Source organism: Achroia grisella, unplaced genomic scaffold, assembly GCF_030625045.1.
Source record: "Achroia grisella isolate CSIRO2021 unplaced genomic scaffold, CSIRO_AGI_Agris_v1 utg1360, whole genome shotgun sequence".
NCBI classification, from domain to species: domain Eukaryota; kingdom Metazoa; phylum Arthropoda; class Insecta; order Lepidoptera; family Pyralidae; genus Achroia; species Achroia grisella.
This window is the reverse complement of record NW_026712626.1, coordinates 1,777,783-1,804,176: the sequence shown is the minus strand read 5'-3', so window position 1 is coordinate 1,804,176 and position 26,394 is coordinate 1,777,783. Positions and strand designations below refer to the sequence as shown.

Genomic DNA, 26,394 nt, shown 5'->3' with positions numbered 1-26,394 from the left:
TGATACAATCAATTAATATTGTGAACAATAATACATTGCCGTCTACTATACATTTTAATAATAACAAATTAATTAGCAATTGCAGATGTGTATCTGAAATTATTTGAGTATATATTCGTAAGATTTCTTTTCCCTATATGATGAGCCATATTTAAAAGCACATTCTGTGAAAATTTCATACTATATATTCTAGCTATTTCCCTTAAACTTAGACCCGGGTCAACAACTCTCGGAAACTGCTCTGAGTAAATCCGTGGAATGCTAAAAAGTTCGTCTCTACGAGAAACAATAAAACTAACAAAACATGCAAACATTCAGATAAACAGACAAATATTTTTCGCCTCGTCATGATTTTATTATATATAAAGAAAAAAGATAACTTCCTTTACAATAATATTTAGCAATATATCTGTAATTGTAGATAACAGACCTATGTACAGATTTGTCTGTGAAATACATATATAATATGTTTCTGTCAACGGGTGATAAGATGACAATTTCAGGCATGACATCCTAGCCCTACAGAATGGTAATACATGAATGGTATCCGGGACGTCACATGATAACGTGATGTCCGTAGTGTTGTTAATGTCATCATCATCATCATCATTAGCCCACTGTCCACTGTTGGACTCTCCCAAGGCACGCCACTAGACACGATCTTCAGCTCTTCTCTTCTAGTTATTACCCGCAACCCTACGTATGTCGTCATTTCACCTAGCTGCGCGGTGTCCTACACTACGTTTGCCAATTCGCGGTCTCCACTCTAGAACACGCCTACTCCAGCTTGCATCGGTTCTGCGACAGACTTGATCATCCCACTGCCATTCAACTAAAAGATTCGAAGAGCTATGTCGGTGACTTTAGTTCTCTGGCGAATTACTTCGTTTCAGATTTTATCCCTCAGAGAAATTCCAAGTATAGCTATTTTCAAAGCCCGTTGAACGACCTTGAGTTGGTGGACCAGTCGTATCGTCAGTACGTTTTATACTACGTTTCGGCACCGTAAGTCAAAACGGGTAGGACACTCCGATTATATATACAGTTGTTCACGTATATGCTGAAAATTCTCTCTGACCAAGCCATGTTCATGTTATCTGGGGTCGGGTCTCTCTGTACATCTGCGCCAGACTACTCTGTTCTGGATTGTGAGTACTAAGGTGGTCCTGGTCCATCCGCTTCTTAATATTGTTCCACCAAGAGGTGAGTGGTCTGCCACTAACTCTGGTCAAGTTTAGTATTGATCATTTTCTTAACCACATAGTAGGAGTTGTCTTCGCGTCTTTGGATATGGCATACTGTGAGAATTACATAAAAAATATAATTTTCACTAAATGCCACAACATCCAAAGAATGGTATATGATGAAAATTACATTTAATTAATAATAATAAGCTTTAAGGGTAAGGTATTTATCTTTTTATTTATTTTTAAATTTATATACATTATACAATAACGTTCATTATGATTATACATTAGAATCCCGTATTAGGTGAATCTGTATCGCAGTAGTCCACAAAATAATTGCCAGATGTTATTAAAGTAGAATAGAATAGAAAATCCTTTGTTCAAATAAACTTAATTTAAGAACTTTTGAATAGTAATCGTATTTTTTAATCTACCGCGCATTCGGATTCGCTCACATTAACTGCTACATATTATAACATTCTGTATTACATAAATCTATATAAATCAAAATATTTTGATCTGGTTTGAAAAACATACGACGATTTTATATTTTCTTTTTTTATATATTTATAAGTTTCTATTAACAAAATCATACATAGTAGTACGTAGTTCTATATTTCTTTCTATTTACTAACTTTATATTGCATGCATCTACAAAATTTTGTTTTTAAGCGTACAAAGTGTTGGATTACAATCCAGTTTTGTACCAAATTACTCGCTCCTAAACAAATTCTTGAAATTGAATTTGAATTAATAGTTAATTATAAGAGCCCTCGATGGTCTAGCGGTTTAGAACACCGCCTTACTTCCGATAGACGCGGGTTCGATTCCTCGCATGGTGTTAACTTTGTATTCATGAGTATGATTGTTTGTATCGGTCTGAGTGTTTTCTATATATAATTTGTATGTATTTACAAAAAATATACTTATCTATGTATTTGTATCAGTTCTGTAGTACAGATAACACAAGCGTTAGCTAGTTTAACTTGGGACTAGATGGCACTATGTGAATTGATCTTCCATTATTATTATAAGTTTTACACAATTTAAAAAAAATAGTTCTTATCTTTCAATTTAAGAATTATTGAAATTTTGAATGAAGTCTTTTCTTACTAGTACAATGACCTCTAGAAATGCTATATTTTCCCTGCTTTTACAACATTTTCCATTATTGCTCCACTACTATTGGTTATACCGTGATGTAGCCTACAACCTTTCTGTAAAAAAGCTCGTAGCTCCTGAGCTTTCAACCAAATCAAAAAACTGATTCTTCAAGCTTTATCACATTAGTATAGATAATATTATTACTATTAGTATAGTATAGTTTTTAATGAAACTATCAAGTTAGATAAACAAATAGCCATTGTTGAGCTGGTAGACTTGCTGCTCTAGTGGCTTATTACATCGCTTTACATTGTTTTACGAGGGTTTGAATCTGTGATTCCCAAAGTTGTCTATATCGACCCCCAGGGGTCTGTGACAAACTACAAGGGGTCATCTTGTTGTTTTTACTTTATGTTTTTAACACTAAACTTTACTACAATTAGAAATTTACAAAAAATCAATACCAGGTAAGAATGGGGGTCTACCAAAAAACCGAAAAATTTGACCTTAAAAAGTTTGGGAACCTCTGGTTTGAAACCTCGCACGATGCAAACACTCGTATTCATGAGTATCAATGTCTCTAATGACTTAGATATTTTCTATGTATGTATCTATACACTCTTATTCGTGAGTATGATTATCTGTATTAATCTGGGTGTTTTCTATGTAATGTTTATATTACTACAAAAAAAGTATTTTTGTATCTGTATCAGTTGTTTAGCACCCATAACATAAGCTCTGTTTACCGTGGGACTAGATGTCGCTGTGTTTTGTCCAGGATTGTTATTATCAGGGATGTTATGGATATGAAATTTCGGATACGGATAGGGTTCGGATATAGGAATGATTATTATACCGAATATGAAACTATTTCATATTATCCGTTTGTTTCGGATAATTTAGATAGATAGATAGATAGATAGATAAAAATCTTTATTCGTATCCCGATAACAAAGATAGTACAAACAAAATTCAAATAACACATAAGAATAGTAAATAATTATAAAAAAAAAAAATACAACACATAATACTTTAACTTCCACATAAAATAAAAAACATAAAATAAACATTAAAATATATATTAGGTGCCACAGGGATACGAAAGGGTTGAGCTACTCAGTGAACAATTTGCTCAGCGAGCAAAACACTGATTTTCAGTAGCAGCCCAGTGGTGGTGCGATCGCGTGCAGCGACATATTCACTCAACAATCTTAATGTTACCAAAATTTAAATTAAACTAATTCTTAATAAAAATAATAGAAGAAAAAAATAATAAAATAAATAAATCAAAATGTATCAATATCAATATCAATTCAAATACAAATAACTGTTGACGCAGACCATTACCTAAGCGACCAAAGGCTTTCAAAAAATAATAATAATATATCAATGCTAGGAATTGTCTAGTAGAAAAAGTTTTATCTTTTTCTTAAATACCTGTTTTGAAGTTTCGGTTACGGATATTAATTTTTTAAGGTATTTTGAAAAGGAAAATGCAAATAACTAATAAAATGGTTACATAACGTGTCTCAGGCTCCGCCCCTATCCGATATTATCCGAAACTCTTATTTCGGATTCGGTTACGGTTACGAAGCTCCCTAACATTCCTGGTTATTATAAAGTAACACATCAGAAAATCATACAACAGTGATTATTAGATAAATAAATTTTATTTAAATAAATTAATTACAATAAATAAATATATTAATTTATACAATGACGGGATTTCTACAATTACATTGTCCGTGAACTCCAACTAAACCGGATAAGAGAGATAACAATTCCTCATATGTAGCAGCGTTAGAATTTACAACATTCGGTTTTGTAGGTAACGATCTCGTTATTAGAGTATTAGAAACCGTGTTAGCTAACCCATTAGCATTGCTAATAATACTGGACACTGTATTTGGAGATATATAACTCTTGGTATAAGAATTTGGCGTTATTTTCACAGTAGAACAAACTGGACATGTGCAAATGGTAGCTGCGATTTCGTTGACCAAAGGTGGTGCTATTTTGTTGAATATAGGTTTTTTATGACAGTTGTGGGCGAAATTGTCGAGTATAACTCCTTGAAGGGTTGATGCGAAGTTTTTGCAGAGGAAGTCGCTGTCCGCGGCAGATAGTGTAGGAATTTGCTGTGGTCCAAGAACATTTGTTATGGGTATGGATGGTGGGTATGGCAGGATGTGTTGTGCTGTTATTGCCTGAAAAAAATAACAATATATGGGTTATAATAAAAGGTACCAACGCAGAAATCGGGTACAATACTTATAAATACAACTTTTATCAAAAAAATAAGAAAATAAATAAAAATCTAATCCTAAATCTTAATAATATTATAAACGCTAAAGTTCGTGAATATGGATGTTTGTTACTCTTCCACGCAAAAATTTGAAAAAAAAATATTACTGAACGGATTTTGATGAAACTTTACAGTAATGTACATTATATATCAGAATAACACATAGGCTATAATTTAAAAAGATAAATATTTGAATTGGGCGAAATATGCTGATAAAAGTCAAGTAAGCGTCACGCAGACGAAGTTGCGTTGGTCAGTTAGTACTTTTTCATTTTAGAATAACTGCACTATATTTGGATAGTCGTTTTTGTTATTTTTGTAATTGACAGAAATAGGTTTGTATGAAAATAAAATGTTTAAGAAATCGCACAGAGTAATGATTATACAGAGTTTGATAAAATGATTTTAGTTAATTAGAATAGAAGAGAATTACATTACACATTATCACAACACTACAATGATGATGCTGACAACAACATATAAACGGAAAGAAAACAATGCATTAAATTGGATATAAATTCGCTGTTTGAAATTTCACATATTCTTTTTTGTTTTTCAATTACTTGATGCGATTTTAGTAGGCAGGCAAAGGTGTCTCAACTATAAAGCTTTAATATTTTTTCTACACTGTCGTAAAACTTTATTTTTTTAATTTTATTAAATTTAATCGTACCTTGAATAATAATACCGCGAGAAATGTGACTTTAAACGTCATATTGGTGTGATTAAAATATTTGTTATCTGTAAATGCATATGATGAGCTGTGTTCTTATATATACTATCTAATCTTAACATCTGTTCTGTAACATATATCTCTCGTCGTGTTATATCTCAATAAAGTACAATCATTTTGAAACTAATTATCTTGTTTTATCGATTATTGAATTGAATTGAGATTTATATTTTAAAGAGTAAGGTTTTTATATCTGTTTAATAATTTATCATCGTATTATTGTGCATATATCATAAATGTAAATATATATATGAATGGAAATTTTGTTATTTATTGTTATATTAGGGACTCGTTCCCGTTTCTTACTATCTTTACAAATTATTATTCTCATTACAAATCTTGGAATTTTACTGTACTTGTCCGTCTTTGCTGTACTTTCGATTAGCTTTAAAATTTGGTTTGTTTGACAAGGGATTGTTGGCTGCCTTTGGAGCTCCTTCCCCGTAAGTTTTTTTTAGAAATTTCTAGCATATTTACAACAAAAATATGAAATTAGTTCAATGATATTTCTAAATCGATATGATATTAAAACCTTCAAGAAAAGAGCTTCATCATCACCGTATTTTGCCTTTATCGTATTATTTCGGGTCAGTGTAATATCTATATGTATATAATCATAACAGATCCCTATATGCCGTCATATTTCAGTTTACTGTAGCTTATTCCACCTTATATAGTTGGTGTGTGATGATGTACTACTCAATGAACAAATTATTTGAGCCTAAATAAATTAGTGCTGATTGGTAGTTTGTATTCACACGTTTCGACTTGTAAAATGTGAACTTACAAGGATTGTTTAAAAGAGCAACACACAAGTTTCTTGCTTATTCTTCTTGTGATGAGACAGCTTTCCGAATAAGCGGTAGATTTAAAAAAATGTTGACTATTCAAAAGTGCTTAAATTAAGTTTATTTGAATAAATGATTTTCTATTCTATTCTAATGTGTGGCGACCGTGATACCACCCATGTGCTAGACTACCATTTCTTACCCTATAATTAGGTGTTAACTCCGCCATATGTACTCTTTACTTATGTATGACTTGCATTTATTATAGGTTGTTTAAATAAATAAATATATATATTTTATATCATAGGGGACAAAAAGCTTTCGCCTCAACTGATAGTAAGTGATGAGTAACTTACCCGAAATACCAGAGGAATTACAAGTGTGTTGCCGGCATTTTAAGAAGGAATAAGCTCTTTTCTTGAAGGTTTTAATATCGTATCGGTTAGAAATATTATTGCTGGAAGGTGATTCCACAATGTAGGCAAAAGATTTCTCTGAATTATCACAATCTTCAACTAAAACACTTACAAAGCAAGCTGCTCGGCGGCTGAAATAGGTGAAGTGGTATCCACTTCTTTTTAGTTAGTTCTACTTTTCCTTTAATCATAATCTCTTTCTTTTCTTCAAACTTTCCATGTATATGTGTATTATTAAATTTATGTATGTCTATGTAGGTATGTTTATATTTATATATATTTGTATGTATAATTTATATATTAATTGTATTGTTGTGAACCACCTACTCTTTTTTCATATCTTCATCGTCTAGCTAAAGGTTGTCTGTAATAGATTACTCAGCGATAAGAGCTCCTTTTGTACTTATGACTGTATTATATACATATTTTCATGTTAATTTATATGTTTCTGTATCTAGTGCTATAAATTGTTTTAATAATAAATAAATGGTATTGTTGAAATAGTATAAATTAGCTATAACTATGTTTATCACAATTCTGTGAAACTACAATTGTGTCATAGCCACGTATATAGGTTATATTTAGTATATAAAGTGAAACAGTAGGTCAACAATACATGTTGTACAATCACTAGGTCACAATGGTAACCACCTACATTCTATTGGCTATAGCCGCAGTTTTGTGTCAGGTAAATTTATTAATTAATTAACTATGTCCACTATTTTATCCGCATGAAATTTATAGCCTATAGGTTATTCTCATGTATAAGCTATATTATTCTAGATTGTATGTATTTCGCTCAATTTACATAATATATTTTTAAATTAGAGTCTATGTATTACATATTCTGATGTATAAACTATATTACTGTAAAGTTCATCAAAATCTGTTTAGTATTTTTTGCCCGGAAGAGTAAACAAGTAACAATATTGATAATATTATTTTTAATCACCATTTCTTTTGATCACAAAAATGTGATTTACTTTGTTCATGTTTATTTACCATAGTCGGATTTTGTACTAAGTCATCTGCGTGGATCTGGCCTATTTCTATTGCCATTTTTCCAAAATTTATTTGTTTTAGATACTCGTATGTGGCAGTGAAATTGCGATATACTGAGGAATACGAAATATTTTAGTCCTCAGGAATAATAATTTATGGTCATCACAATTTATTTTGGGTGTCCATAATCCAAATAATTATTAAAAACAAACTCCACAAAAATAAAAACCTATGTTTAGTGAAGGACTTTCAGATCTGAGATAATAAAGACTATGATAAATAAATAGCAAACAACCTAAAAACTATTAATACAAAGCATACTAAGATTTCTTTTTAAATTTCAGGCGCAGTCCCAAATCTGCAACTGTCCAAACTTAGTAGTACCACAACCTATTACAATACCAGCGATTACTCCTGTACCGTTAATCACTACGACTGTCGTTGACAATAGTGTTGCAAACTCTCTGGCTAATGCCCTCCAACTGCTTATTGTTAGCGAGCTCATTGGAAACTCTCTAAATCCTGCACCTGTCTTATTACCTGGTCATATTGGACCTATTTATGATGCTATTGGTAATATAGGTACAACCGTAGTAGAAGTCGCCCCCGTGGTAGATGTAATATCGCCGTGTGTAGATATAGAGCCTGTGTTCCCTGTTGTTGATGTTATACCTTATCCAACAATTGAGGTAGCACCAGCGCCTGTCGTGGAAGTAACAAGTAACGTAATCAGTACAGTTACGGAGATTTCCCCAGGTTTGCCAGTCACATCTAATGTCTATGGAACAAGTGTAACAGAAATTTTGAACCCATTTGCTTATCCTCCTCTTTATGGAGGCATACCAGAAGTTGTAGGACCAGTTGCTACCGCTTATCCTAATATTTATGGTGGATATACTGAAGTAATTGCACCTGTAGCACCAATTACAGAAGTGATAGCACCTATACCTCCTGTAGAGATCGTAAACCCTATACTTCCGTATCCACCTACTGTACCTTTGGCTCCTAATGTCTATAATAGATTTATAGACATAGTACCATTTCCTCCAGGTTACGTGACAGAAATTACTGAAGTGACTAGACCTATTCCAGAAGTTGTAGCTCCAGCTGTACCTTTGCCTTATATTCCTGATTACTATCCAGGAATTCCAGAACTTTTACCCCCTCTATGTCCTTTGTCGTATTCAGCGGAAATTACATTTCCTAAATCAATTCCAGCACAACTGAAATATAAATGTCCCTGTGATTTAGTTCCACCTTTCCGTGATATTGTATATTAGATTACCTAGTTACAAGAACATCATCATGAGTCATCCTTAAATTACGTTACAAATTAAGCAGTAAGGAGGGAGTTGAGAAGAAGAAGACAAGATCTGGAAGGAGTAATACATTTCTTAACGTTCTCATTTCAAACTCTACATTTTATTAATAAATTGAAATAAAAATTAGTTCCGATACTCCTAATAGTTCACTATTCATTTCTAACACTGGGGAAAAAAACTCACACAATTGTAAGGAACTGTGATGTAATTTATGTATGGCCCATGTTAAGCCATATAAATGTGCATTCCATACATAATAACGAAATGTTATAGAATGGACTCATGATGGTATGTATAAAAAAGGTTTTAAGTTGCATGTTGATGGTTTTTGTTTTTATGCTCCATGTTATTTTATTCTTAATACAATAAAAATGCATTTAATGAATATTTTTGTTTTTTTTTATTATAATTTGTTAATAAGTACTTACTTATAAGAATAATTTACTTTAGCATCTGTACCTTATTTAAAACAAAAGTGATGATTTCAGAAATTAAAACTCCTGTAATTAAGATTACAATAAAAAATATTTTAAATTTTTAGACAATATATTGCTGAATAAATTAACAAAATTTATTTTAATCACTTAATTGACAATAGACTCTGCAACAAATTACCCGAAAGTAAAAACGGTGATACAGGTGAAACAGGGTTAGTAAGTTCTGAAATGACGTTAGTAGGAGTAACAACACTAGGCGGAATTACTGTAGGAGAAACTACTCTAGGAGAAACGACGTTAGTTGCGAACGGATTTGCACAACCACAAGACAATACTGGAGATGTGAATAGTTCGTTTATAATTGGACTAGCTAATTGCAATGCAAGTTCCGATCCACCATTGGTATTTTGCAGTAAATTGCAAACGATCATCAATTGTAGAGTGTTTGCTAAGTTTTTGCAGGCTGTTGGTGAACAATCCGTGATGATAGTGGTGGATGATGGTGACGGAAGTGGTAGAGGTATATGAGCATCGCATGGTGCTTCAACGATCGGTGGTAGAGTAGGCTGGACGACGTAATGTTTTAGTGCTTCAATGACTTCTGGCAATTGTCGATTTAAAATGTTGTACTGCATTGGACTTTGTGATAAGATGATCTGAAAGAGAAAATTATTCTTTGAAACTTCTTTATGAAATCATATTTAAAATACCTCTGGATAATTCATACAACGCCATCTAGTGACAAGCTAGTAGCAGTATGATAAGTTATTGGTATTAAATACATTTTTTTGTAAGTACATTCATAATACACATACATAAAACACTCAGACCGATACAAACAATCGTACTCATGAATACAAAACCTTCTACCATACGAGGAAAGGAACCAGTGACCATTGGACGGTGTAATAAACAGACATACTTCCCACGTCGTCAAAATAAATAAAATAAACCCAAAATTCAAGTCTGGACTCTGATTTGATTATTGAACAATAAGATACCAAAGGATATATTGGAATTACCCTTAAATAAATTCATAACATCTGTTAAATCATATTTACTGAGCAGGCCTATTACTCACTAAACGATTACTTGAATGACGAGCGTGCATGGCAATAGTTTTCATGTTCGGGATTTTCATTTAATGTTAGACATAGACACCTATATAAATACCTATGCATTGTAAATAAACTGGATTTAAAAAAAAAGTAATTCAATTGAGTTTCATTGCCAGTTCTTTTCAATTGGATCTATATACCGAACTGGACGGTAGGGAAAAAAATTATAATGTAAAAACTTGACGTTCATAAGCGGCTAAAATGTCCTACATGAATAAATGATTTTTGAATTTGAATTTGAACACTAGGCTACGAAGCTATAATCGAGCTTCATTAAATGTCTGATGATGCCTCATTTACAGGCAAAACACGTGTCGCAATATACGTGTAGATTCAATAACTGAGCTTGATGACTAATTGGGAAGGTAACGCTTTCAGCACTGAATATTTGTAGTCTCACGCATGCTAATGGTAACGGATATTAACAAAGTAATATAAATACATTAAGTAATTAAAAGTACTTCCTCAAAATAACACTTAATTCAATGAAATATACCAAGTTTAAAGACAAAAAACATAAAGTTTTTTTTAGCTGTCGGCAAGATTTTGTTCTAACGATCATTCACATAAGAAGAAAAGGAATTATTAGTAACTAGCTGCCCCGCGCGACTTCGTCTGCACCACATTTATTATTATACTATCTGAACCGGCAAGCGTTGTTTTGCCTTAAAATAAAAAAAAAATTAGGGGTGGACTACCCCTAACATTTAGGGGGATGAAAAATAGATGTTGGCCGATTCTCAGACCTACTCAATACGTTCACAAAATTTAATGAGAATCGGTCAAGCCGTTTCGGAGGAGTATAGGAACGAAAACTGTGACACGAGAATTTTATATATAAGATATCGCCCAATTTATATAATATATTTTTAAATTATAGCATATATGATACTTTACACCCTTAAGGGTAAAATTTTTACATACTTTGAATGTTATATTTATTCTTATTTAATCAACAGCCTCAAAAATCAGATTCAAGCTTTTAGCTTCAAAAATGACGATTCTTCCATACAATCTTTCATCCTCACTTTCAACCCCTTACAACCCTTTTTTCGCATTCAAGAGTAGCCTATCCTATATCCTTTCTCAGGCTATCTGTGTACCAAATTTCATTTAAATCGGTTCAGTAGTTTTGACGTGAAAGCGAGACAGATAGACAGACAGACAGAGTTACTTTTGCATTTATAATATTAGTAAGGATGACCAATAACATGATTGCTAGCAATGTACTATATCAGCTTGACCTCTACGTGGTTCCCCCGAGAAACTATAGTGATAAATTGCGGGTAAATTTACCACGATGGACTAACTGACATGACCTCATGCTCATCTTGACCTCCACTGGTGCCTCGCCGGGTGTAAGTACCCGTAATAAACACTAGCTCGCTCTACCCAATTTTTTAATTTAACATAATATTTTCAGTCAATTATCTAATGAAATTTGTAATATAAAAATCAATTAAAAAATAACATATATTTAAAAGAGCAACACACAAGTTTCTTGCTCATTCTTCTTGTAATGAATCTGCGTTCCGAATGAGTGGTAGAATACAAAATAAGATTATTACTAAAAGTGCTTGTACTAAGTTTATTTGAATAAAGATTATTTCTATTTTAACTTCTAATTAAAATTTTTGGCGTAAATGTTAATGTAACATAATCTGCATGACATTTTTACAGCTATATACTATAAATATAAAAAAATGTAATACTAGCTGTGCCAACGGTTTCACCCGCATGAAATTTATACCCTATATATTATTCTGATGTATAGGCTATATTACTGTAAAGTTTCATCAAAATCCGTTCAGTAGTTTTTGCGTGACAGAGTAACAAACATACATCCATACTCACAAACTTTCGCGTTTATATATTAGTAAGGTTATGAACAACTGGTTGTTTAATATGTTTGAACTCACCTGAAAGTGTATGGCAAGAAAGCAGAACCCAACTAATTGAGTTCGTTTCATTTTGTAAGTTAATCAAGCACAGATTAATTAATATCAGATAGAAAATTTCTTTTTATTTTTTAATATCAATTCTGACACTTCTAACACTAGTGTAGTCTTATTTAAATGTTTAAATATAACATTCAATATTTATATATATATATAACTTATATATTATCAGTCTATCTGTTTATTGATAAATTGCTATTGGTTATAAAGCAACTTTCTTAGAAGTGATATAGTGATAGTTATTCAGTGATTAAGAAATAATTATCAAATGCAATATTTTATAATAATGTTCATAATGTAGTTTGCAAATACATCAAAATGAGGCAATGATTTTCATGATTGTATTGGCGTTGCATTTTTTCTATTTACCTGGGCGTTAATTTATTACTGTTAGGTTTGAATGACTAATTATTGATATTAAAAGGCCTCTTCTTAACTGGACTGTTGTAACTATCCGTTTCATTCGAGGATTCCCTTGTGTTTTATTTTCACTACAATTCACACAGCGTCATCTAGATCCAAGTTAAGCTAGCTAAAAAGTTCGTGTCATGGGTAGGTACTAGATAACTGATACAAATGCATAGACATAAATATTTATTTTCGTAAATATATACGTATAATACATAGAAAGTCCAGACCGATACAAACAATTATACTCATGAATACAAATGTTTGTGCCGTGCGAGGAATCAAACCCGCGACCAATCGGATGTAAGGCGGTATGCTAAACCGCTAGACCACCGAGGCCGTCTGAAAGGTAAAGTAAAAAGGTTCAAATTCTGTGTTTAATTTAGTACCTTTCTTTTTACCGCCAAATCCAAATTATCTTTCAAATCTTATATTATCTTTCGAAAAACGTCCTTTAGCCGATTTATTTTGAGTAATAATAATGTAAGTAGAGTAAAAGTAATAACACGGGACAATTCTTACAGCGAAACAGAGCTTCTAGTATAAGTTCATTTCTTTTATTAAGAAATGAAGAAATGAAAATGAATTTGGTTTGGCTTATAGTAACCGATTACTATAATGACAAACGTGCATGGTAATTAAAAAAAAATCAGGTAAGTTTCTTGCCAGTTCTTCTCAATCGAATCTGTATAATTAACTGAACGGTAAGTAAAAATATTAATAATGTTAAAATCCTACATGAATAATTTATTTTTTATTTAATTTGATTATCCATAATCTACTTAATAATAAAGATACATTCGTCACATATACCATTAAATATCAGAGTCTAATTGATGTAATATATATATATAAACACCTCTTTGGGCACTTTGTTGATCACGCCACAACCTACACACTTGCTGATTCCACCTTTTGCACTGAATAACTTGACTCCTATCGCGTATATCTCAGGCGGTATGGCAACGTCGCATTCTATTTTGCGATGTGGCCATATATATTCGTCGATAGTACGATATACTCGACACTTTTTTTACTAATAATTCGTGACTGAATGGCTCCGAACGGCTAAATTTTTGGTATACACAAAGACTTTTTGGCTCTGAATATATTCCAAAAATCAATTAATTATGTTGATCACTTTATATACTCGTCCTTACTGCGATACTTACTTTCATCCGAATATATATAAATACCGTAACGGTCTATCAATTATGAATTTATTAATTTACTAATGTAGATATTTTATATTCGCAATGCTCCATACATGCAAGCTCCAGCAACGGTGGAGGCAGGGTCCCCCCTGCACCGTACACCGCACCCCGCGCACACAAACAAATTAGATATTTTTTGAATACACAAAGACTTTTTGGCTCTGTATATATATTTCAAAAATCAGTTAATTGTGTTGATCACTTTATATACTGGTCCTTACTGCGATACTTATTTTAATCCGAATATATATAGATACCGTAACGGTCTATCAATTATGAATTTACTAATCTAGATATTTTATATTCGCAATGCTCCATACATGCAAGCTCCAGCAACGGTGGAGGCAGGGGGAGCACCGTACACCGCACCCCGCGCACATAAACAAATTAGAATAAATTAAATTCATAAGATTATTTATATATTTCGACTGCCTCGGTGGTCACACCGCTTTACATCCGATGGTCGCGGGTTCGATTTCTCGCACGATGCAAACATTTGTACTCATCGGTCATCGATTGTTTTCATCGGTCTGGGTGTTTTATATGTATATTATATATGTATTTACAAAATAAAAATATCTATTTATATCAGTTCAGTATCAGTCTGTGTTAATTGTCCAGGGTTATTTATTATATTTTTATAAACGGTTATCTTTTTCCATCGCACCGCTCGCTATCGACAGTGAATTCATAGAAATGTCACTCTAAAAACAAAAATAGTTTTGTGTTTTGTATTTCAAATACTAAATGCAAAATAGGTATTTTCAAAATACTTTTTAAAAATTAAGTACCTTTTGAATTTTTGTCCAAACCTCAGATATTTTATTTATTTTAGGTATATCAATAATTACATAGTAATATAAAAACAAAGTCGCTGTCGCATCTAACAGTACATAAACAAAGAAAGAAGACTTTGGCTCTGATACCGTAACGGCCTATGAATTATGAATTTATTATACCTAATCTAGATATTTTATATTCGCAATGCTACGTACATTGTAATATCCGCCTCCATTCATTGTAACGGTGGAGGGACTAAATAGTTGAATAAAACTGAATAAGCAGTTGCTCCACTCTATAGGTACTGCGTCGTCGTCGTATGCTGTTCATTTTTTCACTCGTTTTGGCGCCAAGAGAGGGTCACATAGTCGTGGTCAAGTTAAGAACTTATAATTTAATTTTGATAACAATAGATACAAGTAAAAAGTAGGTATTATATTAATGTACGTAAGTACTGTACTTAAAAATATTTATTCTTTATTGTACATTTGAAAAACTTAACACTTAAGGACTTGTACATATACACGTACATACTGCCATTTTCTCTTAAAGACATCCAGAGAAGCACTATTTATCAAATACGCGGGGTGCACCGACCTTTGACCTTATAACACCTGATTCGCGCGTAACGAATTACATTGCTACTTTTTGGTATTTTATAGTGGATATGTCACTATAAAATATTATTATTTCTTTAGATTATGACATAATAACATAGTTTACATGATTTTAAGGGAAACATACGATAAAAAAAATCCCGTAAAATGTAAAAGATAAAAAATGGTTATTGTTGGTTATCCTTAAGAGATAGACATATACCATCACGGACTTTTTTGTTGACCTTATTTTGATACATCTCAAAGCACTAGACAACACGCATTTTCATTAAACAGTATTGTATTTTTTTATTTCTTTAACTTTAATGCACAAAAAAATTTGTACATGTGGCGGACTTAATATTTTGCCGCGTTATTTACCAGGCAACCATGAGTGGTGCAGAGAAAGATTATTGGCGGTGCACTAATATAAATAAGAAATGTCAAAAAAAGATTTATAAAGATAATAAAGATAAGCAAAATATACATTTCTATAAAAAATAACAGTATACATACATAAATATATATGTAAATATAACCCATAAATGTATAAATATTATATATAAGTAAATACATAATGATCCGATAATCAAATTATAAGTACAGTCTCAAATTGAAAGTAAGAAAAACAGAAAATATAGAGAGAACTATATGGATATAACAGAAAGATGTGAAAAAAGGAGAAGGACAGTAAAAAAGTTACAAATTTAAATAATGTTCCCGCAATTTCTGTTTAAATGAATTTATTACATTATTATATATATTAGGCATACGACTAGCCTTATGACTGTTACTTTTTTTTAATCTATACATCTATACATGTAAATAAAATTGGAGTTTCTGTTTGTAATATTGAAATAACCGTTTTTTACTACTTGCATATGAATATAAATACGGTACATACACCAAAATAACATATTTTACAAGTTTTGTCTGTCTGTCTGTCTGTTTGTTCCGGCTAATCTCTGAAATAGCTGGACCGATTTTGACGGGACTTTTTTTGGCAAGTAGCTGATGTAATAAGGAGTAACTTACGCTACTGTTATTTTAGAAAAATAAAATAAAATTTCACGCGGACGAAGTCGCTGGGGTCAGCTAGTCTATAGATATACCGAGATTTAATGTTTAAGTTGCTATTATGTTGTTGACAAAATTTTACTGTAATGTTACTATTACGTTATCCTACACAATTTGTATTATTTTGGATGAATAAATAAATAAATAAATAATAATCTATACATCTATACATTTAATAAAAATTGGAGTGTCTGTTTGTAATATAGAAAAAACCGTTTTTTACTACATGCATATGAATATATATAAGGTACATATACCAAAATAACAATTTTTATAATTTTTGTCTGTCTGTCCGTCGGTCTGTTTGTTCCGGCTAATCTCTGAAATGGCTGGACCGATTTTGACGGGACTTTTTTTGGCAGGTAGCTGATGTAATAAGGAGTAACTTAGGCTACTTTTATTTTAGAAAAATAAAGTTAAAAACCACGTGGACGAAGTCGCGGGAACAGCTAGTGTATAATATATTAGAGATACCTACGTGTTTTTTTATTGATGACTAGCTGTACACGGGATTTCGTCCGTGTTGAATTTAACTTTATTTTTCTAAAATATAAGAAGTTAAATTCCACGCGGACGAAGTCGCGTGTACAGCTAGTTGTCGGTAGTCTAGCGATTTAGCTAGCACACTGCTTTGATTCCTGCTTGGTGGTCGAGGGTTCGATTCCTCGCACGCTGCAAACATTTGTATTCATGAGTATGATTGTTTGTAACGGTCTGGGTGTTTTCTATGTATAGATAATATATATGTATTTACGAAAAAAAATCTTTGTATTTATATCAGTACCCATAACATAATCTTCAGCTAGCTTAACTTGGGTCTAGATGAAGCTGTGTGAATTGTCCTGAGATTACTATTATTACTATAATAAATCTTTTCAAATCAGCCGATGTTTATTTTTGCCATAATACGTGCTGTTACCATGTGATAATATTACGTACGTACTTATTAAACTATTAACTTATTATTAAATTATTAACTATTTATACTGTTTTAAATGTGATGCGTTCATTATTTATATTTCCTTTGAATTAAAGACAAATGTATATATATATATATATTTATATACACTTGCACACTTAGTTGATCCAGCCACGATCCGTAGATATTGCTGATCCACTGTCTCTCTCTTTCTATCACTATCTTTGTATTCTAATATGCGATGTTGCCGTTCCGGCCGAGACCATGCGTTGTTGCCAAATGTATTCGTCGATAGTAGTAGATACTTATACTCGATATATATTTTTTCAACAATTTCCTGCAATAGTGAATCCGTATCGGCATTTTTTTAAATGCACAAAGATTTTTTGGCTCTGAATATATTTAAAAATCATTTACTTGTGTGTTGATGAATTTATATACTAGTACATGAAGTACCTAATACTTGTTTTGATTTGAATAGGTAGCGATATTATGAATTTATTATACGTAATCTAAAGATTTTGACGAAATAAAAGTAATTAGTTATCTGTTAACCTTGACTTCATGCTGGCACCAGTATTATCAGATGATGAACATACTCTTCGAAAACTTACAGCAGAAATATCGTGTTTGGACTCATTAGATAGGTCTCGATGAATAGAGTTTAAAAAACTTAAAATAAATGGTAAATTAGAAATAATGTATAAAAACCCCTTACGTAAAATTCAACCACTTTAAACTTAATAATAATAATAATTAGGAAAAGAGAAAAGCTATACATGCACTGAAAGTAATTGATGCCTTCCACACAATATTTTCAGTATTAAACAACTCTGTTTGTTCAGTAAAAGTGTAAATACACTGGTAACCTTTAATCATATTTTATATGCAAACATTACATATACAAACACTAAAGTTTTATTTCAGAATAGCCAGTAGATTTCAAGAAATAAGTCTTTGAAATTGTACGTGTAACTTATATATATACCTACTAGTTTTTTCACCATAACAAACAACACCAATATGACTTAGTTAGTAGTTTACCTGTGTACCAATTAATAATAATAGTAATCTCAGGACAATTCATACAGCTTCATCTAGACCCAAGTTAAGCTAGCTGAAGATTATGTTATGGGTACTGATATAAATACAAAGATTTTTTTCGTAAATACATATATATTATCTATACATAGAAAACACCCAGACCGTTACAAACAATTTAATAATAAGTTAATAGTTTAATAAGTACGTACGTAATATTATCACATGGTAACAGCACGTATTATGGCAAAAATAAACATCGGCTGATTTGAAAAGATTTATTATAGTAATAATAGTAATCTCAGGACAATTCACACAGCTTCATCTAGACCCAAGTTAAGCTAGCTGAAGATTATGTTATGGGTACTGATATAAATACAAAGATTTTTTTTCGTAAATACATATATATTATCTATACATAGAAAACACCCAGACCGTTACAAACAATCATACTCATGAATACAAATGTTTGCAGCGTGCGAGGAATCGAACCCTCGACCACCAAGCAGGAATCAAAGCAGTGTGCTAGCTAAATCGCTAGACTACCGACAACTAGCTGTACACGCGACTTCGTCCGCGTGGAATTTAACTTCTTATATTTTAGAAAAATAAAGTTAAATTCAACACGGACGAAATCCCGTGTACAGCTAGTCATCAATAAAAAAACACGTAGGTATCTCTAATATATTATACACTAGCTGTTCCCGCGACTTCGTCCACGTGGTTTTTAACTTTATTTTTCTAAAATAAAAGTAGCCTAAGTTACTCCTTATTACATCAGCTACCTGCCAAAAAAAGTCCCGTCAAAATCAGTCCAGCCATTTCAGAGATTAGCCGGAACAAACAGACAGACAGACAAAAATTGTAAAATATGTTATTTTGGTGTATGTACCGTATTTATATTCATATGCAAGTAGTAAAAAACGGTTATTTCAATATTACAAACAACAGGCTTCAACATTCTCAAGTACCACAAAAAAGATGTTTTTATTAAAAACAAGGTGTTCCCGCGACTTCGTCCGCGTGGAATTTAACTTTATTTTTCTAAAATAAAAGTAACCTAAGTTACTCCTTATAAATCAGCTACCTGCCAAAAAAAAGTACCGTCAAAATCGGTCCAGCCATTTCAGAGATTAGCCGGAACAAACAGACCGACAGACAGACTAAAATTATAAAAATTGTTATTTTGGTATATGTACCTTATATATATTCATATGCATGTAGTAAACATTACAGTAAAATTTTGTCAATAACATAATAGCAACTTAAACATTAAATCTCGGTATATCTATAGACTAGCTGGCCCCAGCGACTTCGTCCGCGTGAAATTTTATTTTATTTTTCTAAAATAACAGTAGCGTAAGTTACTCCTTATTACATCAGCTACTTGCCAAAAAAAGTCCCGTCAAAATCGGTCCAGCTATTTCAGAGATTAGCCGGAACAAACAGACAGACAGACAGACTGTACTATGCTATACTATGTATTGATTGATATACCTAAAATAAATAAAATATCTGAGGTTTGGACAAAAACTCAAAGGGTAATTTATTTTGAAAAAGTATTTTGAAAATACCTATTTTGCTTTTAGTGTTATAGTACTTTAACTGTTATGTTTTAAGTAACAATGTTTAATTATAATTAATACTACTGCACCAACACTCCGATCGTGCAAAAAAATTTGCTGTTTCATTATTTTTTAGTTCAATTAGTGGTCTACCTAAGTTCTGGGCTAAGGGGGGGGGAGAGTCATGACGCCCCCATGACTCCCATGACCTCCATGACGCTCCCCCTGGATCCGCCGTTGCGTCTTCTCTTTATTCGCTCAGTAACGTTGTTACAAAAGAAAAGATTCCCGTCCAAAAAATAACAAGTATTGAGGTTTGATCTGGAGTCACGTTACTCCAGACTGATTTCTATAAATATTTAGATTAGATAGACTATTATTCTTGAAATACTAGCTAGACATTATTAAGTTACTGTAGCCATAATGTAGTAGCCCAAACGTGCCAATGAGGAAGCCCTTGGCAAATGCTGCACCCTGATTGGCCCGTTTGAATTGGATCAAGAAGTGCTCGTATGCCAAAAAGGTGGATTTGTATAAAATCGTGTATAAATCACTTAATTATTATTATTACTCGTCGTGACAGTTGTGGCTCAAAACGGAGCAACATTTACATATGGTCATCTGGCATTAGATCAACAAAAGGCCTCCGGATCAACAAGTGAAAAAGGATCAACAAAAAACTACCTATACGGCACGTCTGAGCCACAAAGTGCCCAAGGGGATATTTATATATATATATATATATATATATATATATATATATATATAGTACATGAGAGAAGAGAACACTGATACATATAGCACAGGTGTAATACCAAGTTTAGGATATCAGGCTCCTCATTTTGTATTGCACAACTTTCTGCCATTTGATTACCTAGCTAATGAACTTCAACTATTATGTGCTCTCCTTTTTAATTTTGAGATCTTGTGGTTGTAGAAATACAGCATTATTATTATTATTATATTATTACTTGGTGCTTAAAAGACCTATAGCACTGCGACTTGCATAGATATAATGTGCTCGCTTTTGTTTAAAGTTCGCCAACTAAACCCGTCAGGGACAAGAATTGAAGCTATGACTTTTATCTCCTCAGGATAGAGTGTACATTTCAAAGGAGATATTTCGTTTGTACATAGAGAGGGCTACAATCACATAGGATGTGTAGTTTACCGAAGGAAACCGTATGGGAAATGTGCAAAGATTAGCAGATTTTCTTAAACACAGTACTATGTTTGCCATGTGTTTATTTGATTTACAGTGATCAGTAAACCCTAGTCATGATACATATATTCTTTTTGTGTGGTATACATATATATACACATATTTCTGTGTATAGGGTGCTGGGGTCGTTGCAGCCAACGATAGCGGTAATTAAAGATGCAATATGTAAAAGGATAGTACATTATATGTCGTAACAAACTATATGAGAGCAAGAGCAATACAAGGAATAATAAAAAGAAATAAATAACAAAACCATAGCAACCGATATAAAATATAAATATTTAAAAATAAGGAATAGTCGTACCAGCCAGCGGCCCAAATGTAAGGAGTCCTGTACACTTTTTATTCACTAAAATTAATACGTTTTACACAACGCCATCTAGAACAACTTATATAAATAGGTACTTAGAATTTTTTGGTAAATACGTACATAATATACATAGAAAATACTCAGACAAATACAAAGAATCATAATAATGAATACAAATGTTTGTACCGTGCGAGGAATCGAACCTGCAACCATCGGAAATAAAGCGGTGTGCTAAGCCGTTAGACCACCGAAGTTAACAACGATACGACAGTCTCACATAGTAATCGAAGTTATTAAGTAGCTATGTGCTGTTATTAAGCATATGAAATATATGAAAAACAATTTCCTAATACCTATTTTTTAGATAGGCCAGGAAAACTGTGTCAACATCTATTCATCCATTACGCAAAGTAGGTCAAACATTACTTAAATTACCTGTTGGTCACGAACTAATTACGCAAACATCCATATAGGAAATAATATATATGCGTAAAACGGAAAATAGGCCAGTGTCAACTGAGGTGAATTCAACATGGCATCTAAAATATTGTTTCCTTTGCTCGTCGTATTTCATGTAAGTTTTTTTGTTTTTTTTTAATATACACTCGCCCCAGCTTCGTGCATATTTGTCTCGCGTCACTACAAATGTTTATTTATTGTATTAATCTGTGCAACAGTTTCTTCATCTACACTCCATACATAGATTAATTTTAAAAGATTAGTCCGCACGTGCAATCCCGCCTCAATAAAAAGAAAACAATTTTAAAACGATATCATTCGCAGTCGATAGAACATATTTACGCAATTAAAATAGGGTGACGGCACCAATTATGGACATTTTAAGCAGACGATTTCTTGTTTCTTTGAATAACATCAGATTTTTTGAGTGAACATGGATGACAGTTAGTAGGCAAATATATTAATAAACAAAGAATACAGTAAACTTACTACTGTTTACTACAAACCGATACATTTTGCAAAAAAAATAGAAAAAATAGGAGATCGCTAAACCCCAGTGATACACATCTGAAATCTAGTAATGGACACCCAATTATGGACTATCCCTGAACTATGTATCCCCAATTAAGAACATCCATTTATGGACACAGAATATGTATTATCAATAGTATTGACAGGAAATTAAATAAAAGTTTGTCAAAAGGAAGATGGATTAAATAAAAACATTGTTACTTTCAGTCTTTAATCATTCGACTTTTCAAAGTAGGCTTTTCAGTCTTTAGCAACTTACCCATAAAAGAAATATTACGTACTCTTCATACTAATAAACATAAACAATTTAATATAAAAGAATTCCACTTCAAGTTTAACTTTCATTTATAAGATATCTTAACTCTTTGCTCTTAAAACTAATAAACAATTTAATATAAAACAATTCCACTTCAAGTATACTTCAATATATATAATAGATACAAATCGGGTAAATATTTCCCCATTTCCTTAATTTTGAAAAATCCTCTCTTATTTAAAGGCAAAGGGTCACTAATAGATTCCACAATAGAAGTTTCGAATTCGGGTATAATGCTATTATCTCTATGCCATGTTCTGAACAATAATTTGACAAATGCAACGTTAGGTGTGATTTATGTCCATCTAAGAAAAATACAACAGGCTTTTGTATGTTTTCCTGTTGTAGCCAAGGATCGAAAATATTTGTGATAAATTCATAAAAGGTGCTTCCGCACATCCACCCCGATTCTGATTTTCCTATTCCCCAATCACCGGGAACGCTCGCTGATATGTGCGCCGGTACTCTTTCATATTTGAAAACAATCATAGGGGAGCAAGTTGTCCCGAAGCATTAGCTGTTACAAGAACAGTAAGGTTCTCTTTTTCGTCTCCACTAAAGTTATAAAGGTGTTTTTCACCCCGTTTGCAAAGCACTCGGCCTGCTTTTGGTGACAAAAAGAAAGCACTTTCATCAGTATTAAAAACTCGGCTTGGATCTTTCAAAATGTCTTTGAGGCCTCTTTGTTCTAAATATGACTCGATTTCAGAAAACCATTTTCGCAAAGCTTCTTCACACACATCGTCTCTCGATTTGGAAAGATTTTGCGCGGTTTTCTCGACGACATCTGGGTGCCTCTTTAAAAAAGATTGAAACCATTTTTTCCCTGGCTTATTATTAGTAAAAGGACTAGGTCTTCCTTGCTCGACAATTATTTTTTGTACGCTTTCCATTAATAATTCACGATTTACTGGAAAATGTTTTTCGCTCATTGCTACTAACCATTTCACTAAAATGTCTTCTTCGGCTTTTGAAAGAACTGTTTGTGGCGCCATTGCACACTCCAAAGGACTTTTGCCCGATATTTTATTATATATTGTAATACGCGGAACACCCCACCTCTTTGGTGCCGTAGCAATCTTCTCTCCCTGTCTGACTGCTTCAACAGCTTGCCCCATCTGCTCAGGGGTGTAATCTTTTTTTGGCGCCATCTACGAAATCCAGTGGTACCAATTATAGACACAAAAAAAATATCCAATCTTGGACACATGTTCATTACTGGTAGAAGTTGTCCAAAATAAAAATCACGACTAAATAAATAATTGTTATGACATAAAGAATTATTTTAAGCGACATTCTCACAAAATACTCTAAAAGTTAACTTTCGACACATGTCCATTACTAGAGGTTTCGATAATCTAGAAACCAGTAATGAACATCTCGTAAAAAATATTAAAATATTGAATCTACCGGTTTACGTTAATTTTAATTTTCTTTTAAAATCCTTTAACTTTAAGTAAAATAACATGATTGTACAGGAAACAACAAAGACATTGAAGTAATTTTCAAAAAACAATACTCACTCTCTTAACGATTTTCACAATAAAAACAGATTTTTGTTTGCGACAACCAACACGACAAATTTAACGGTCAGCCATTTTGAAGCAAAATGGCCGTTTTCGATGACATTTGACATTATGACAGCTAAAAGGTGGACGTTTGAGTTAAGGTGTTGCTGGAGCAAAAATAAGTGTGTTCTAGCTTAATATTTAATTATTATTTTTTAAGTGTCCATAAAAGGGTCTTGTTCATTATTGGTGCCGTCACCCTAGTATAAATAATAAAATCAATATTTCGTCATTTTTAGATAACTACCGATCGATTATTTTGCAACTAAGCATTGTTAATTTCAAAATTATTAATCAAAGTTTAAATTTATTGTTACATAGCTGACTTGTGAAACATCGTTAGCGGGATATTTTCCCCATTTTACAATATTTTTCATTGCAGATACACTCTTATTCGGAGAGTAATTCTATATAACTTTTGGTCGATAAATCGTATTGCTTAAAAAAAAATTATAGTAGCAGATGAGATTAGCCCGAACATCCAGAGTCACAAACATTGCCTCTTTTAATTAAAAAGATACAAATAAGCAGTTTTTTTAATGGATTATATTAGAATGGTGCACTCTCCTGCGCTGTTAAACCACCAATCAAAAATAAAAGGATGAGTAAGGTCAGGTCAATTGACCAATTGTGACAAATTTACCAGGAATTTATCACGACGGTTTCTTAGAAGAACTACGTGAAACTTGACATGGTACATTGCGAGCAATGGTACCATTACTAACAATAAATAACACAACATTTAACATAAATAACACGAATAATATTTACATTACTAACAATCCAACCCCCCAGTTGCCTAATATTATACAATACTATCGGACTCGTGCCCACTTCGTTGGCCGATATACATTTCCGGATACTTCGAAAAAGTATTTTCAGTTTTCGGGTTAATATATAGACTTTGACACTCACAAATGACGTGGCTATCTATTGGTTAAAGAATTAATTTGTTTATCTGTTCGTTAAAACCATAGAAGTGATTAGAGTAAACTTTTCACATACCTAATATGTTGATATATAATAGCGTAATAGCGTCAATGTATGGGTTGAAGAATGCTGTTGTTTTGTGTAACCCTCCCTTCTCTCTCATTTGGTGGATAGGTTTAAGATATGGGTGTATAAGTAAGATTACAAGTAACGTTTAGAAAATAATAGATTTATACGATCTCATAGTCGTTTTTGAAACAATATCAAATTAAAATATATTTTATATTTTTCAGGTAGCATCAGCTATTTACATTCCGAATGGACTTCCAATCATAACGAAACCGGTGTTGCCATTCGTCGAAACGTTTGCACCACCATGTGCGTGTAAATCTAACTACGAGGTGATATTACCACCAGTAATACCGGAATTACCATGCGGATTGGGTTACGAGGCCGCAGCTGGACCATTAGTTGCTTCAACATATAACTGCGGTTGTGGTGGCGCTTATGTACCCATCACCCCGCCGTGCAGCTGTTCAAAGCTGGCAACACCTTTGTATTCCGAATTGGTGCCGTTTGTGAAACCTGTTATACTGTAAATGATATTCCTATGCATTGATTAAAAATCGTAAGCATTCGAAAATGTGTTGTTTTTTTACTTTTTTATTGCACTTCGTGGATCATGATTTAATCCTGTACTTAGGTACCTACTGTACTTTCTGAAGCTGGCGGTTTTTGCCAAATGGTGATGACATATTGAACCCATCAATAGCCAACCTTTAGTTTGTTATGGTCCTTCTAAATCTTAGTTTGGTACTACATACATGAAACTCTGTATGAAAGTATACAGTTTCTTTAGGTAACAAGTAGAGTCCCTTCATTTATCATCAGCGCTACAGTGACATGGGGGTACATGGGGTACATGGGGGTTTTCAAGAAATGTATATTAAGGTTTCTTAAGGGTCGGCAACGCGTATGTGACACCCCTGGTGTTTCAGGCGTCCATAGGCTACGGTAGCCGTTTACCATCAGATGGGCCGTATGCTTGTTTGCCACCTAAGTGGTATAAAAAAAAAAGTGACACGTTG

At 32.6% G+C, this 26,394-nt stretch overlaps 3 protein-coding genes and 1 pseudogene across 3 annotated transcripts; 1 reads left to right on the top strand and 3 right to left on the bottom strand.

The window, feature by feature from the left end:
* Window positions 1–4,000: 4,000 nt before the first annotated feature.
* On the bottom strand, window positions 4,001–5,311 carry LOC131855266 (uncharacterized). Its single transcript, XM_059206510.1, has 2 exons — window positions 5,270–5,311; window positions 4,001–4,498 (listed from the first exon to the last, which is right to left on the bottom strand). Exons 1-2 carry the CDS (start codon window positions 5,309–5,311, stop codon window positions 4,001–4,003), a joined length of 540 nt encoding a protein of 179 aa, XP_059062493.1.
* A 1,862-nt stretch (window positions 5,312–7,173) lies between these two features.
* Window positions 7,174–8,815, top strand: LOC131855241 (uncharacterized). Its single transcript, XM_059206484.1, has 3 exons — window positions 7,174–7,221; window positions 7,880–8,291; window positions 8,364–8,815. Exons 1-3 carry the CDS (start codon window positions 7,174–7,176, stop codon window positions 8,813–8,815), a joined length of 912 nt encoding a protein of 303 aa, XP_059062467.1.
* A 622-nt stretch (window positions 8,816–9,437) lies between these two features.
* Window positions 9,438–12,382, bottom strand: LOC131855392 (uncharacterized). The gene is made up of 2 exons (XM_059206673.1): window positions 12,332–12,382; window positions 9,438–9,950 (listed from the first exon to the last, which is right to left on the bottom strand). Exons 1-2 carry the CDS (start codon window positions 12,380–12,382, stop codon window positions 9,438–9,440), a joined length of 564 nt encoding a protein of 187 aa, XP_059062656.1.
* Window positions 12,383–22,985: 10,603 nt separating this feature from the next.
* On the bottom strand, window positions 22,986–23,803 carry LOC131855240 (uncharacterized; annotated as a pseudogene).
* Between the last annotated feature and the right edge of the window lie 2,591 nt (window positions 23,804–26,394).

What these genes read in the sequence shown, in the direction of transcription:
- LOC131855266 (XM_059206510.1), bottom strand. Translation starts at nt 5,311, where the DNA reads ATGACGTTTAAAGTCACATTTCTCGCGGTATTATTATTCAAG. An exon ending in TCGCGGTATTATTATTCAAG is followed by an intron (nt 4,499 to 5,269) that starts GTACGATTAAAT and finishes TATTTTTTTCAG; the next exon opens with GCAATAACAGCACAACACAT.
- LOC131855241 (XM_059206484.1), top strand. Translation starts at nt 7,174, where the DNA reads ATGGTAACCACCTACATTCTATTGGCTATAGCCGCAGTTTTGTGTCAG. An exon ending in TAGCCGCAGTTTTGTGTCAG is followed by an intron (nt 7,222 to 7,879) that starts GTAAATTTATTA and finishes TTTAAATTTCAG; the next exon opens with GCGCAGTCCCAAATCTGCAA. An exon ending in AGTTACGGAGATTTCCCCAG is followed by an intron (nt 8,292 to 8,363) that starts GTTTGCCAGTCA and finishes CTTATCCTCCTC; the next exon opens with TTTATGGAGGCATACCAGAA.
- LOC131855392 (XM_059206673.1), bottom strand. Translation starts at nt 12,382, where the DNA reads ATGAAACGAACTCAATTAGTTGGGTTCTGCTTTCTTGCCATACACTTT. An exon ending in TTCTTGCCATACACTTTCAG is followed by an intron (nt 9,951 to 12,331) that starts GTGAGTTCAAAC and finishes TTTCTCTTTCAG; the next exon opens with ATCATCTTATCACAAAGTCC.